Source organism: Garra rufa, chromosome 1 (genome assembly GCF_049309525.1).
Source record: "Garra rufa chromosome 1, GarRuf1.0, whole genome shotgun sequence".
Classification (NCBI taxonomy): Eukaryota; Metazoa; Chordata; class Actinopteri; order Cypriniformes; family Cyprinidae; genus Garra; species Garra rufa.
In genome coordinates this window covers 49641949-49659330 of record NC_133361.1, presented here as the reverse complement: position 1 = coordinate 49659330, position 17382 = coordinate 49641949, and the positions used below count along the sequence as shown (strand labels likewise).

The window sequence follows — 17382 nt, the reverse complement described above, 5'->3', positions numbered from 1 at the left end:
TTTGATAATAAATGTATGTAGGAAAATTGCTTCTTTTTTTAATTACTTTGATAAACATAGGACATAGCTTACCCACTGACACATTTTACCCCACTTTTCTTCTACCAAATGCAATAAGCTTGAGAGGTTTATCTTACCCCCAGATTCTTTTGACTCTTTTGAAAACTGACACCTGTGATGACAAAAAGCTGAATGCCGTTTTGACCTAGTGCAACTTACTGTATATTCAGGTGTGACTTATTTCCTGGATATTGCAGCAGACATCTGACAGATAAGTACTTAGACAAACATGAACACAGGAACACACTATTACTCAATGAGACTAATGGTGGTTTGGTTGTAGGGAAGCTTCCAAATTTAAAAAAGAAAACTCAACCTACCACTGTTTCGATTCTTGCGGTTGGATTTGCCGCCAAGCAGCATCTTCAGACTGTTCCTGAACATGGCTGCACAGTTCTGGACCGGGCTATAGAGAGATCTGCACAAAGAGAGAGGGGAATAACACAATAGTGTGAGAAGCAAGCAAAAAAACTTGAATGTACTTGCACTTTTGAGTCTCAGAAACTATACATTTCTACTACTAATAAAAATGATGCTGCACAAACAGTGAGCACCAAATATACAGTACATGATAACAGTTGCCACTATGTTTGAATCTATAAATAAGATTTGTAACAACACAAGCACTTTCTAACTCTTTGCCTTTTTGCCTTTGATCTTTTTACAAATGCAGCTCGACTGGGGATGTTCGACGCATTTCAGTTCTGAAGTCTAGACAAAGAGTTACTGAGGGGATTTTTGGAAGCCTGTGATTATATGTTTCAGGTACACAGAGCCCTTCAGCCTGCTGGAACGCCGCAGCTGATAATGAGTTTCATTCGTGGGATTCGTCATTCTTCACTGGATTATTTTAGGCCTCACTCAACACCCACACTGCGTAGGGATCACACCCTGATGCTGCTAATTACCGCTTCATGTATGAGCTGTGTGTGTGTTTATATGTGTGAAACAGCACAGGATAGAGAGACGCTTTGTTCTGCTGCTGCAGAAGGTCTTTGTGCAGCTGAAGTCACAAGTATGGAGACATAGATGAAGAACAGAATAGAATAGAATAGAATAGAATAGAATAGAATAGAATAGAATAGAATGTTGGGTGCTGTCATCTAGTGGTTAGTCCAACCTCTCTGACAAAAGGAGCTATGGTGTCCATGCAAGTGATTCACAGTTGAGGTCAAAAGTTTACACACCTTGAAGAATCTGCAAAATGTTACCAAAATAAGAGGGATCATACAAAATGCATGTTATGTTTTATTTAGTACTGACCTGAATAAGATATTTCACATAAACGATGTTTACATATAAAAAATTAAACATAAAAATGACCTCATTTAAAAGTTTACATACTCTTGATTCTTAATACTTTGTTGTTACCTTAATGTTTTGGGGGTTTTTTTGTGATAGTTGTTCATGAGTCCCTTGTTTGTCCTGAACAGTTGATGAAGATGTGTACATTTTTCTTATTTTGCCTAGGTATCATTTTTTTTTTCATTTAGTATGTAGACGCTACAGAAGATAGTTACATGTTTCCCAGAAGACCAAATAAGTTAAATTCACCTTGATCTTCAAATTAAAAAAAGGTTTCACCCCCATCTCTTAATGCATCGCGTTTCCTTCTGGAGCATCAGTGAGTGTTTGAACCTTCTTTAATAGTTGCATGAGTCCCTCAGTTGTTCTCAATGTCAAAAGATGGATCTCAAAATCAAACAGTCATTATTGTAAAGGGTTAAAATACACAAGAATGCTAAAAAAACAAAAACAAAGGCTTTGTGGGACCTAAAGAATTTTGTGGAAGAACAGTGGCCAGTTTAACGGTTCAGGATGAACAGGGGACTCCTGAACAACTATCACTAAACAAAAAAACACAGCTGTGGATCATTCAGGTATTTTCTCTTGTAGACTGTACAGTATGTAAAGGTCTTTTATGTGAAATATCTTTTTCAGGTCAGTACTAAATAAAAAAATTACATGCATTTTATATGATCCCTCTTGTTTTTGTAAAAGAATCAACATTTTGCATATTCTGCAAGTTTTGACATCAACTGTAAGTTCAAATTCAGTTTGCAACATTTTCTGATTTTTTTTTTTTTTTTTTTTGGCAAAAAGGTTTATAATAAACGTAACAGAACAAACTATGGTTATAAGGTAGCCTAGCAAGGAAATAGTCCGCATAAAGTAATATAATAATAAGTATGTTTTACTGTGACAAATATCACAAAAATAGGAAAAAAAGTACAGAACGATAGAGAGAAGAAACAACAAAACTACCGATAAAGAGATTAAATGAACAAACAAACAATAGATTGATGCAACAAATTAAAAACAAACGTTAGATGAACAAAGAAGAAACAATCAGACAGACAGATAGACAGACAGACAGAAGTTTGCATCCTCTGCATGTACTCAGTTTTTTCTTGTCAGTGTTCTAGTATTAATCTGGGCCTCCACACTTTCCAAAGTGATCTCGACTGAGGTCACACAAATGAAAAACAGATGTCTTTGTGGGGGGGATTGTGTGTATGTGCACACATGCATTTCAAATCAACATCCACAGGCAGATATTGTTCTTCTCGATGCACCCTTTCGCTGATCGAGCATTGGTACATATTTCATGCTAATATGTTGCTGGGGCCAGATTTGGCAGAAAGCCTGACTGTGAAAATGATTCAGTGGGGGTCACAAATCTTTTAGCAGTACTGAAGATAATAATGTATCAATTTGCTTTAATAAGTGTGGAAACTTTTCCTGAGCACATTCTGCATATTTGACACCCTGATGAAGTCTCTTCACCTGCTGGAAGCCAAATGTGAAGGAGGAATAAAAAGTGTAATGTTAACAATGCAGAACAACCAAGGTCAAGATAATCAAGTCAAATAAAATGCAAAATACAACACAACCCCCGCTATTTTTTCTCAAAAAGTCAGCTTATCTGAGATTCAAATATAAGACCTTTTACAGTTTAAGCTTTTATTTTTCAAGTTTCTAGTCATTTTTCAAATTGAAAATTTCATCTACAATGTTGCAGACAAACAAGGTAGAAAGAAGTCGAGACAAGATGGATCGAGAGCAAAAAGGGGTGTGCAACAGCTTCTGAATAAAGATGAGAGAGGAAGAAAAGGATGACCTTATCCTGAGGCTGTGCTTCTGTCAGCTGATGAAGAACGGAGAAGACATAACTCAGTGTAGCGAGGTTTGCTGCTGTTTGCCGAGCGAACCGTGCCTAAGCACGAGAGTGACGAGACTAACACTATTCCCCAAAGCAGTCCCTCATACTTGGACACGCGCTTTAATGAGGTCTGTAGAAAAGCTGACACACAAACTAATGAGAAACTCAGATTGAAAGTTAGGAGAGTGAAAAATGGCATCTGCAACGGAGCAGTAGAAGGATCTATCACTCATTTTTATGATATTTCTGAATTCTGAGGAAAGCTACCAAGTCCTTTCCTCCGTTGCATCTCCATCAGTTATGAAACAATCTTCATTTGATTGATTTGACTGATCTTCAAATACACAAACACAAATTTGACCCTGGACAACAAAACCAGTCTTAAGTAGCACGGATATATTTGTATCAACAGCAGAAAATACACTGTGTGGGTCAAAATGATCAATTTTTCTTTTATGCTAAAATCATTAAGATATTAAGTAAAGATCTTGCTCCGTGAAGATGTTTTGTACATTTCCTACAGTAAATATATCAAAACTTAATTTTTGATTAGTAATATGCATTGCTAAGAACTTCATTTGGACATCTTTAAAAGCGATTTTCTCAATATTTTGATTTTTTTTCCACCCTCAGATTCCAGATTTTCAAATAGTTGTATCTCGGCCAAGTATTGTCCTATCCTAACAAACCATACATCTATAGAAAGCTTATTTATTTGACCCTTATGACTGGTTTTGTGGTCCAGGGTCACAAATGAGAGCTTACTAACTAAAACACAGCTTAAAATAAACTGTTAAACTAACAATCAAAATGATAAATATTGTTTAAAAATTGAGAAAATGGGAGAAATCTTGGAAAAACATAGCCAAACTGCTCGTTTATCAAAAACTGTTTGTAACTAGTTCTCAGTGTGAGGCTTAAGGAAAACCTGCTGCACAATTGTCACCAAGAAAGCAGTCCATCTATCTGTCTGTTTGGTTCTGAGGTCTGTCCTGACGGAGGCAGCAAGTGTTCGTGGGAGAGCAGGGGGATGAGTATGACTTAGCCATGCTTTGCTTTCTCTCCTTGATATTTGTCTGGGCTAAACAATAGCAGTGGGATGAATGACACACTCCAAAAGTGTGCCAGAAACTGAACAGAGTCCTGGTGAGACAAAGCCAAATGTTCAGCTTTGTTACTTGTGTGTCTGCTGTTAATCCCATCTAGCTGAGAGGGGTCTGTGAGAGATTGTCTAACTGGATTACTAGTACAAGAAGGGCTATCAGCACAGAGTAGGACAGACAATTGAAGATATATCTGACATATGAGCCATATCGCGTGGCTACGAGTGTGATATTGCGTTTTTACAACAGTTTGACGGCACGAGTGTGTAAAGACATAAGAAACAACAACAGAGTGTCTTTGAGAAACCCTCTTTTGTGTGGAACTACTTCCTTCCGCCACAGATTCAAATCTTAGTTTGATACAGCTGATCATAAGCCTCCGTTACCAATTGCAAAATGTCACTTTACTAGTAACGAAGGAACATTGAGTTGCTCCATTGAAAGCTTATTGTATTACTGTATTAAAAGCTTTATGTAGAGTATTATGAGAGAGACTGACACAGAAAGTGTGATAATCGGCATCGGATACAGCATTCATTCTTCAGCTAAATCTCATATTCACAATAAAACATTAGTTTGAATGTCCGCTAAGGAGAGCGATATCTTTGTCGTACTATCCTTTCATCTGTTAGCTGTTATTTCCAATGACAGCACTGTTTAGTGCATTTGTTGGCTGCATCTTACAAGCCGATGAAAGTAAAAAATAACTTGTTTACAACAGCATTTCAGTCTCTTTCAATATAAGTCTTTACTGCTGACTCACTCATACAGTCTCTTGTCACCATCTAATGCTGGAAAATGTTTTACTAAAATCACCACGAACACACACACAATGTTTCTCAATACTAAATACTATTATGAAATACTACTATTATTTATTTATTGAATAATAATATTTAATAAACAACAATGGCCATCAAAAAATTTATTAAGCAAATTCAGTCAAAAGTACAAAGGCAGCGCTCTGATATACAGCATTAAAGTTACATAAAATATAACGTGGGGAGATTTTGCCCTCAGCCAAAGCTATTTGCTCTGGAACAAATAATAGATTAATGAGACCAAAGACAATTAGATTTACCAAAAAATGAATTATATCTCATGTTTAACCACTATAGACACATCAGAGCCAAAGGCAAACTCCAGAAGATCTGGCCTGCTCTCAGCAGGCTCATGAGCACTGAACGATGGCTGACGCCCTGGAGCTCGCATCTCCAAAAACACCAAAGCAAATTTTCGGTGAAACGGATGGAGCTCTGTTATCACTGGAATATCGCAATCCTCTAAGCCAATCAGATTCGAGGACCAGAAAGACCTGTTGTGCATATAGATAGAACCTCAGGGGAAAGGGTTCATAATTAATATGAGTCCGTAACTAATACCTACAGTATTTATCATTTGAAACAATTAGTGTACCATGATGCTTTTGTAAGTGACATATGAACATATTGTACTGACCTCGCATTGCTCATCAGGTAGTGACTCACTGGACTAAAGATTAACACATTATGAACATTCTGAACAAATAAGCTATTAGCAATCAAAACAGAGGCTGCTTAAATCACACACACCTGCAAAGGCCTATGGCATCAAAATAGAGAGATTTACATGCTCTATCAGCTACAAAATCTTCCTCATCAAACTGGAGACAGTCTGAGCTTTTTTCAACTCTGCAATCAGTTGAGAAACAGCCGGCGTTATCAGAATCAAAGCGGCCTGAAGCAGGAATACTGGATTCCTTAATTCACTGTTAACACACACACAAAAAAAAAAAACACCACAGACTGTCTGAAGGTATCCCGCCACAAGTTATCAGCCTGCATGACGATGATGGAATCTTCCGGACTGATGGGCCACAGCAGGAGGGACGTCATGTTAGTCGCAGACATGGAAGTCTGGCTGGGAGCCGCTGCTTGTAAATGACAGCCATTTTCTTACTGCACTCGGCAGGTTGTTGAAAATACTGCTGCTACGATTCATGGAGGGGGAAATGGGAGTGCTAAGCTCCTTTCAGTAGCAACAAATTGTTTGCAATAATCTAAAACGCTAACTGGAAGTGTGTTTGCTCTCTTCAATTTAACCGCATGCTATTGCACATAGTAGTAGTGGTCAGCTAACATTAGTGGCACCAAACACAATAATGAGTGGTTACATACAGATTTCAGAAACACTGCTATTAGGGATGGTGGATCAATTTTCATCACACACATAAAGAAATACTGATCCTTATTTAGCATGATAATGAATGCAAATTCAAATACTGGAAAATACAAACAGCACTCAGTCACAACACAAAATAATGACAAAGATTAATCTGATTTTTATAAGAATGTGTTTATATGTGGTGAATTTATTTTAATTAAAATATTATTATTATTATTATTATTATTATTATTATCATCATCATCATCATCTGTAATTGGTTACATTTTAAATTACCAATTTTAAATAATAATAAAAAATACTTTAAAACTAATAAAAAGTAAAAAGAAATGTAAAATAAATAATTAATTTAATATATATTTAAGATTTTAAATAAATAAATTAAAATTATATATATATATATATATATATATATATATATATATATATATATATATATATATATATATATATATAATCAATTTAAAAAATACAAATAATTTAAGATATGTATAACTTTCAAAATAATGTATAAATGTAATAATTTAATAATTTTATCATTTAAAATAATTTAATAATTTTATCATTTAAAATAAATAAATAAAAACATTACAAATAATTTGACAATAAATAAAAAATAAGAAATTAAAAATAAATAATCAATTTACAATAAATAAATAATATATAAAACAAATAATTTAGGATATGTTTAAAATTTTAAATAAATAAATACAATTAAAATACTTTTTAAAAAATAAATAAAAAATAAGTAAAAAGAAACTGAACATAAATAAATAATTTAAGTTAGTATTAATGTAATATTTAAAACAAATGAATTAATTAAAAGTTAGGATATATTTTAAATAAATAAGTAAATAATTTAAAATAAATAATTCACAACATGTTTAAGATGTAAAATAAACAAATGAAAATAAAAACATCTAAAAATAAAAATAAATAATCTATTTAAAATAAATAAATAAATAATTTAAGACTTATATTATAATATTTAAAATATATAAATAAAAATAAATATATAAAATAAAAATAAATAAACTATTCAAAATAAATAACTAATAAAAATATTTTGAAAATAAATAATAAAATAAATTAAAAGAAACTAGGATATATTTAAGATTTAAAATAAATAAGTAAATACTTTAAAATAAACAATTTAATATATGTTTAATAAAAAAATATAAAATATATAAAAATAAAAAATCTCTTCAAGATAAATAATTTAAGCTATGTTTAAGATTTAAAATAAATAAGTAAAATTAAATACTTTTAAAATAAATAAAAAATAAGCAAAAAGAAATGTAAAATAAACAATTTAAAACTAATAAATAAATAAATAAGAAATTCAAAATAAACAAATAAATAATTTAGAAATACATTTAAAATAAAAAATTAACATTAAAAATATGTTTATAAATAAATAATCAATTTAACACATAATATATATTATAAACCCTTAGAATCAAACTACGGTTGACCATGGCAATCACAATCACTAACTAACCGCCCACTAATGATGACTTTACATCCATCAAAATATAGCCTAAACTTTAATGATGAGGATATTTTTAATTAATAAACGATCTGCACCGCAAAAAGATCTAAAAAGCCAATAAAAGTCAAAAAAGTCAGAGAGCGTTACTGGAGAGCTACTGCAGGCATATAAAACCCGCTGGCCTGAGCCACCGTTTTGAGGTTGATGGATTCAACAGGAGCATGAATGACTAAGAGCCAAGAGCCGCAGAGCTTTATATTTTATACAGTCTCTCCCTTTGACTAATGCCTCCCACAGCGCAGTGTTACAGGAATCGCACGCTGTTTGTTTTCTACTGCTCTACAAAGCCAATGAGAGCTGTGCGTGCCGGGAAAGGCGGGGTGGGGGACAGGGGTGCCGTCTCGTGACTACGAGGTTTGGGTCGTGTGCAATAGAAACAAAACACTCTCTCATACGCAGAAGAACAACAAAGAATGGGAGATGGGTACGGATATGAATGCATACGGCACATTCCCAAAGTACGACAGCGTGTAGAAACACACACTAGGGCCGGTGGACAGGTCAATGGTGCCACTTGTGTGTTATTCACACTAATTCATCTGCGTTTCTCCATGAAACACTTGAAGACTTTCAGAAGGAGACAATGGTGTCAGTCTGACCTGAGATTTTCCTTTCCTTGAGAGAAAACCTCACACAGAGCGAGGGGGGAAATGCAGTTAAAGCCCCTGCGCACACGCACACACACACACACACACACACACACACACACATACACACATACACACATACACACACACACACACACACACACACACACACACACACACACACAACGAGCTACGCATACACACAACGGCTTCCTTTTGTCCTTATCACTTCCTTTCCAAACACAACACAGCAGCTCTAAAGTGCCTGCAGATACTTGGGCTCCAAAAAGAAAAAGGCCCTCAAACAAACTCCTCCGTGCTGTTTATAAACACATACACACTCCATCTACTGATGCTTCCTGATCCTGATCTACTGGCATAAGAAACTTCACACGGAAAAGCGGATTTTCTTCTGGTAAGCAGCAGTAAATTCTCTCAGGAAAGTATATTTTAGATTGGCATAAAGACATTAAAACTGAGTCTACACTTGGATATGAAGGCGTTATTTGACCATCATACAAAGGGACCACCTATGATTTTTAGTTTTATTTTTTGTCATAAAGTAAAATCAAAAGCTTGAATATTCAATATATCACCACATACTAAAAAGTAGTGTATATGCATTTGCAGTAAAATAAAATAAATTTAAATAATAGAAGTCACAAATAAATATTTTTTAATATATACCAGTATATACCATATATATATATATATATATATATATATATATATATATATATATATATAGGTTATTTATGTAATTTTTATTCTGCTTTTATTTTGTTTTATTTACACTATTACTTTTATTAATAATAGACCATAAGAGTAATATACTACTAACAATAATAGTTGTTATTCTTGTTATCTATATAAATAAGACTTTTATTTTGAAAGAATTATTAGAATAGACGTTAATTCACATGAATAATACAACATTACATAACAGAATTTAGCTTTGGCTCACAGAAATTAATTATAGGCCTATTTTGAAACATATGAAAAATATAAAACATTTTATTTTGTATTTCACATTTACACAATATTTTCTTAATCTTATCAACCCCAAACAAGTATAAAAGTAGTGTATATATGTTTGTAATAACATAAAATAAAAAGATACGCTACAAATAAATAGTATATATTACACATAAAACATTACATTTTTTTTATATACCAGTATATACCATGACATAATAAATAATACATTTAAATAAAACTTGTAAAATATATATAAATGATACAATAACAAAAATGACAAAGATTATTGCATTTAGCCTTTTTCTGCACAGAAATGCCTTAAAATGTTTAATAATATTTAAGTTATTTCCGTTATGTTTATAGTAATAACAATAATAATAGTTTTAATTGTTGTTACTGTTATTTTATTTACATTACTTTTATTAATAACAGACTATAACAATACTATACTACTATCAATTATTATTGATATTATTTTATTATTATTTTATTATTTATTATTTTAATTATTATGAAATTTGTTATCCACAATAATAATAAAACTTTATTAAATATGTGTAAATTAAAAAAACATATAATTAACTTTAATTTACATGAATAGGATAATATTACATACCAACATTTTAGAAAATTTACAAAAAAAAAAAACAAAATACATTTTGAAATATATGAAAAATATAAAACATTTTATTTTGTAATATTACAATATTAATGTTTTTCTTATAAAAGTTTCTCAGTCTTATCAACCCCACACAAGTGTAGAAGTACTGTATGTTTGTAAAATAAAAATAAAATACACATAAAACATTACATATACCACTATACACCATCATATCATTAATACATAGAATAATAATAAAAATAATCATAATAATAATAATATTATATATATATATATATATTATTTACCATTTTTCTGCACAGAAAAGCGTAAAAAATGTTTAACAATAATATTTATAGGTTATTTATGTTATTTTTATAACAATAGTAATACTAACAGTTTAAATAGTTTCTGCTCTGCTGTTATTTTATTTATTTATTTATTTTAAATAACGGTCTATAAAAAATATAATACTAACTTATTATTTTTATCTATAATAATAAAACTTATTATATTTTTTTTATATGAAAAACATAACATTACATACCAACCAACTCCATTATTTACATACATATTTATATAATTATAATAACAACAACAACAGCAATAATAATAATAATATTTAAAAAAGGGAAGCATTCAGGAGTAAACATATTTTGGCAAATCCAACAGCTAGCTCTTCCTCAGAAGTGTTCATTGTAGCAGCCTGAGAACTTGTAAACACAACTCTGTTTCCAAATAAACCTGTGCATCCTGACTCTCACAAAGCCAGCCAACAAGACTGAAACTGCTGTCTGAGACTGCGACGACTCCCAGGGTAAACAAGCAGTCGAGACAAACAGTCAAGACATCACCTGAGCCGTGCAGGTGTGTCATGTTTCAAACTGAGAACAGAATAGTGTGCATTATTCTCCCTGTAAGTCAACAGAGCTCATCTATGAGAACAGTTCACATAGACATCACACAGAAAAATAAAAATCGAGAAACCAATAGTGACAATTCATCAGAACAGACAGAAACACGGCATGAAATACTATGCTACTTCACCATAGTAATGCTCATCCACCACCAACAACACTAAACCATGTATTCCCAAAGTAATTATTTGACTATAAGAGGTCGAAATGTCTGACTGGATTCAGTTGCAATATTTCTCTATCTAATCTCACTAGTAACCTAAAGTCGACATAACTGTGCCACAGGCTACGTTGTAGTGTGATAATTACCAGAAAATGAAGCTTTATCTAAACAAATTGCAAACCAGTTTCGCACCAGGCAGAACCCCATGAAGAAAGAGAAGCAGCAGGGGGTTTTGGGCGGGTGTGATGCGAGGTGGTGTGGGGGGCATGAGGCATCGCAGCTGTATCTGCCGTCTCCGCAGCCGAGGGTTTGAACAGATTTAATGGAGAGCCTGAAATCAAAGAGTCCACACATCTTCAAAAAGAGGCCCTGCCCGTTTGTTCTCACTGCTTTTCAAAGAATTCCCTGCTTCACTTCTTACTTTGATTCACACAGTCAAAATAATTGGCCAGTGTCTCCTCGCCTTTCACCGCTGATGTGAAGGGCTTTAAGTTTCTGTGAGTTTTGACAGTTCGGTGCATGTACGATAAAGCCTGTTGGTCTGACTGGAAGCAAACAGCTAAAGGAGGCCATGTGACTTAATACATACATGTATAATAAAAGTAAACACATATACATAAATACATACATACATACATATACATCTATCTATCTACCCATCTATATGGTTCTGCTGAAGTTTCTATTCATTAAAGAGTCCTGAAAAAAAATTTATAATGTTCACAAAAATATTAATCAGCATAACTTTTTTCAACACTGATAATAAAAAAAGATAAATGATAAGACAAATAAATGATAATAAATGACAACAATATTACTGTTTTTTATTAGACTTCTCAAAAACGTAAATCCTAACAACTCCAAACAAGTGTAATAGTGTGTGTGTGTGTGTGTGTGTGTGTGTGTGTGTGTGTACCTGGTATTCATCACGTTGTGGGGAACAAATGTCCCCTCAAGGATAGGAATACCAGTAGATTTTGACCTTGTGGGGACATTTCTCAGGTCCCCATGAGGAAGCAGGCTTATAAATCATGCACAATGAGTTTTTTTGATGAAGTAAAATTGTGCACAATCTCCTGTGAGGGCTAGGTTTAGGTGTAGGGTAGGTGTAGGGCGACAGAAAATACGGTTTGTAGAGTATAAAAACCATTACGCCAATGGAATGTCCCCATAAAACATGTAAACCCAACGTGTGTGTGTGTGTGTGTGTGTGTGTGTGTGTGTAGTTTGAAATAAAATAAAACAATAATAAAAATAAAATATAGAATAAAATAAATAACAAAACAATAAAATAAAATAAAGTTAAAATTAAAAAATAAAACAATTATAAAAATAAAATATAGAATAAAATAAAAAACAAAACAATAAAATAAATATAACAAAATAAAAAAATAATTTAAAATTTAAATAAAATAAAATTAATAAAAAACTAACAAAATAATAAAATAAAATAAATAACAAATAAAATAAATTTAGAAAATAACAAAAACTAAATAACATTAAATCAAATTTTAAAATTAAATACAAATAATAAAATAAAATTATTAAAAATAAAATGTAAAATAAAATAAAACTAAATAAGAGAATAAAATTAAATAAAATAATAAAATAAAATGAATTAAAAAATAAAACAAAATAATACAATTAAATTAAAAAGATAAATAAAATAATAAAATGAATTAAAATAAAATACAAATAAAAACTAAATAATAAAATAAAATGAATTAAAAATAAAATACAAATAAAACAAATAAAATTAAATAAAATATAAAATTAAATAATAAACATAACAAAATAAAATGAATTAAAAAATAAAACAAAATAATAAAATTAATTTTAATAAAATTAAAAAATATAACAAAATATTAAAATAAAATAAAAATGCAAAACAAAATAGTAAAATACAATATGTTATAAATAAATAATATTATATATGTTATACATACACCATTACATATTTTTCTCCTTATATATAAGTTTCATTGCAGGTATAAATATTTATGGGTCTTATATTCTCTCAATTCACCCACCATTGGTAAGTGGGCCAAGAGCTTACGGTTGGATCCTGTATATGAGTCATTTAAAAGCAATGAAAGAAAACTACAGTTTAATTTAGTTAATTATGCAAGAAAATGTCCTACATTCACTACTGTATTCCTGCTTATACGTTACAACCTGAAACTATATTTGCACAGTGACTAATGACACAGTGTTGCTTTATCTACCCACTTAATACCTCTGCACACAACACAGAACTTTCTCTCTTTTTCAGACTTGAGTATGGCAGTGGTTATAAATTATGCCACTGTTGCCGCTGAAAGGAAGAGAAATTTATGGCATTGCTGCGACACAGCTTCCTGTGTTTAGTTTGGAAAAAATGCTGAGCGGAAGATCACTGTGATGGGAATAACACGAAAAAGTTAAATGTATCAACCCTTAGCCACAATTAACCAGCGAAAAGAGTTATATTCCAATCCAGGCTTGTTTAATGTCAAACACACCATGAAGAGGTTAGTCTATTCATAGCAGGGTAAAAACACTCTCTGATCAGACTGCCAGCAGTGTTCACATTAGGTGACAGGATGTAGTGGAGATGCATGAGGCAGGACGAGGGGAGGCTGTAATGTAATTGGGCAGGACGGGCTCATTCTGCTACTGCAATCCCAGTCGGGTTAGTGGTCCTGAAATCCCATCCCGCATGTGGCAGCGCTCCAGTCCACACGCTCTCAGCTGCCATGAGGGAACACGGCCCACTTCCCACTCTAGCTGTCAGAAAAATTATGGATCCTGGCAGCACCTTCAGAATACAAATCAGGGGGAAATCATAGAGCTGGCTGTGTGCTGCTTTTCAGAGCAGATGCCATGCAGGGTCAATCTGAGGAACACCAAACCACCTGATGTTTTACACAACAACCGCAGAATCATTATTTTATTTTATAATAATAATAATAATAGGAATTAAATAAAATAAATAAAAATTCCAATACAAAATAAAACAAAAACTACGTTCATTAATTGATGATGATAATGATAATTGATAAGGATATCTATTTATCTTTCAATCTTTCTGTCTCTCTGTCTATCCGTCTGTCCATCCATCTATCCATCTGTCTATCTATCTGTCTGTTTGGTCGGTCTATCTATCCATTCATCCGTCTTTCCATCATCCATCCATCCATGTGTCTGTCTATCAGTCTTTCTATTGTCTGTCTGTCTGTCTTTCTATCTATCTATCTATCTATCTATCTATCTATCTGTGTGTCTGTGTGTCTGTCTATCTGTCTGTCTTTCTATTCATCCGTCCGTCCATCCATCCATCATCTTTCTACTAATCTTTCCATCCATCCATGTGTCTGTCTTTCTATCGTCTGTCTATCCATCCATCCATCCATCTATCTGTTTTTCTATCATCCATCTATCCATCCATCCATGTGTCTGTCTTTCCGTCTTTCTATAGTCTGTCTATCTATCTGTCCATCGGTCTGTGTGTCTGTCTATCCGTCTTTCTACCAATCCATCCATCCATCCACGTGTCTGTCTATCCGTCTTTCTATCCATCCATCCATCCATCTATCTGTCTTTCTATCATCCATCCATCCATGTGTCTGTCTATCCGTCTTTCTATCGTCTGTCTATCTATCCATCCATCCATCCATCCATCCATCCATGTGTCTGTCTATCCGTCTTTCTATTGTCTGTCTATCCATCAACCCATCTATCTGTTTTTCTATCATCCATCTATCCATCCATCCATGTGTCTTTCTATCCGTCTTTCTATCTGTCTGTCTATCTATCTGTCCATCGGTCTGTGTGTCTGTCTATCTGTCTATCTTTCTGTCTATCTATCTGTCTGTTTGGTCGGTCTATCTATCTATCCAATCATCCGTCTTTCTATCATCCATCCATCCATCCATGTGTCTGTCTATCCGTCTTTCTATTGTCTATCCATCCACCCATCTATCTGTTTTTCTATCATCCATCTATCCATCCATCCATGTGTCTTTCTATCCATCTATCTGTCCATCGGTCTGTGTGTCTGTCTATCAGTCTTTCTACCAATCCATCCATCCATCCATCCATCCATGTGTCTGTCTATCCGTCTTTCTATCCATCCATCCATCCATCCATCCATCTATCTGTCTTTCTATCATCCATCCATGTGTCTGTCTATCCGTCTTTCTATCATCCATCCATCCATCCATCCATGTGTCTGTCTATCCATCCATCCATTTGTCTGTCTATCTGTCTGTCTGTCTGTCTATCTATCCATCCATCCATCGGTCTGTGTCTATCTGTCCGTCTTTCTATCAATCCATCCATCCATCTATCTGTCTTTCTATCAATCCATCCATCCATCCATCCGTCTGTCTACCCGTCTATCTGTCTGTCTATCTGTCCATTGGTCTGTGTCTGTGTATCCATCTTTCTACCAATCCATCCATCCATCTTTCTATCATCCATCCATCCATGTGTCTGTCTATCTGTCTTTCTATCATCTGTCTATCCATCCATTCATCCATCTGTCTTTCTATTCATCTATCTATCTATCTATCTATCTATCTATCTATCTATCTATCTATCTATCTATCTATCTATCTATCTATCTATTCATCCATCCATTCTTCCTTTCATTTTTAATCTATCGTTCTCTCTCTATCTATCGTTCTATCGATTATTCTACCATTCTATCAATTATTCTCTACCATTTTATCTATTATTCTATCCATCATTTTTATTATTTTGGCAATTCTGTGATGATTATGTAAAGTAAAAAGATTCTTGACTTCAATTTCTACCTTTCTATATGTTCAAAATCCCTGCAGTAATGGTGGACAGAATCAAATATGCCATTTTGCCAGCCCCTGTGGTGGAATCTTAAAGTTGAGTGCAAATATGCCAGCCATGGCAATTCTGAGAGGCGATAACGACGGTATTCAAATGTAACACTCTAATTAATGCTTCACTAAGCGACAGCAGAACGTTGCATAGCAACAGTAGAATCATCATGCTGGTGGAAAATGGTGGGGGTAAGACTCAGAGCGTTTGAGGGGCTCGGTCACGATGAATAGACAGACTAGAAACCAGAATGAGACGGGCCATTAGCTCTCCCACATCATATACTATTACTGCCTTCACATGCATTCAGATGTGACATTGGGAAGCTCTTTTGTGCTAAAGTCTCTGAAGAAGCACACTTACACCTGTCCTCGGAGACCAAATGACTGCTGAGGAGTCTCAGTGTCTTGTTATATGATAGCTTGCGTACCTTTCTGTTCTTCCACTATCTTGCCATTTGACATTATAAAAATCATACTCTCATATTATTATAAAGCACCCAGGAGCAATTTCATGAATGGTATCCTGTTCTACACTTGAACCTCGCAAAACCTGTAGAGATTCATATTTCACTCCAAATCAAAGGGGAAAAATGCATTTAGTATAAAGAACATTAAGCTTATTGTACAACTATTAATATTTCTGGAATTCTGACATACTTTCGTTGCATTTCCTCCATTTCTAATTACTAATTTCTTAATGTGTCTTGTTTTTTTGCAATTCATATAATTCTCAATGATTATTTCATAAAACAAATACATTTATTGTACACTCACACCCATTACAATAATTGATTTTTTTTTTTTTTTTTGAAATATCCATCCAATGAGAAATAGGGGAAATGTGCTAAATTACGAGAAATGTGTTCCACAAAGCAAGGACATTTTGAATCCTGGGATTATGTGAAGGAAAGCAAGGAGAAGGTGTTCTGTGTGGTAAGCAGTTTTAGAGGTTAAAACATCTCTCTGGCTTCCTCATGATCAAACACCCACAAAAAAAAAAAATTATTGTGTTTCCTTGGGGTTCGATTTCAGGATGATGGGCAAAAATAACCTGGTCAGGTGCTGCATTCGATTTCTCATGAATAATCCAGAGGCGGGCAGAAATCAACAGACTCGTGGGATAAAGGGACACTGATGCACTGCTGAGATGAAATATCTTTACATCTATTTTAAGAAACACTGATGCTTAAATTCTCTTTGGAACTGTAACCACCATCCAGTATCTGCTCAGAATGGATGCTGAATGTCTACTACAAA

At 33.3% G+C, this 17382-nt stretch overlaps 1 protein-coding gene across 1 annotated transcript in view; it reads right to left on the bottom strand.

Moving 5' to 3' along the window:
• The window catches only part of tanc2a (tetratricopeptide repeat, ankyrin repeat and coiled-coil containing 2a), a 187539-nt gene that overhangs the window by 91450 nt on the left and 78707 nt on the right, over positions 1-17382 (bottom strand). Inside the window, exon 3 of the mRNA XM_073832716.1 lies at positions 381-478. Within this exon, the coding sequence (XP_073688817.1) occupies positions 381-444 (64 nt within the window). The 5' untranslated portion in view covers positions 445-478. The remainder of the gene's footprint in view (positions 1-380; positions 479-17382) is intronic.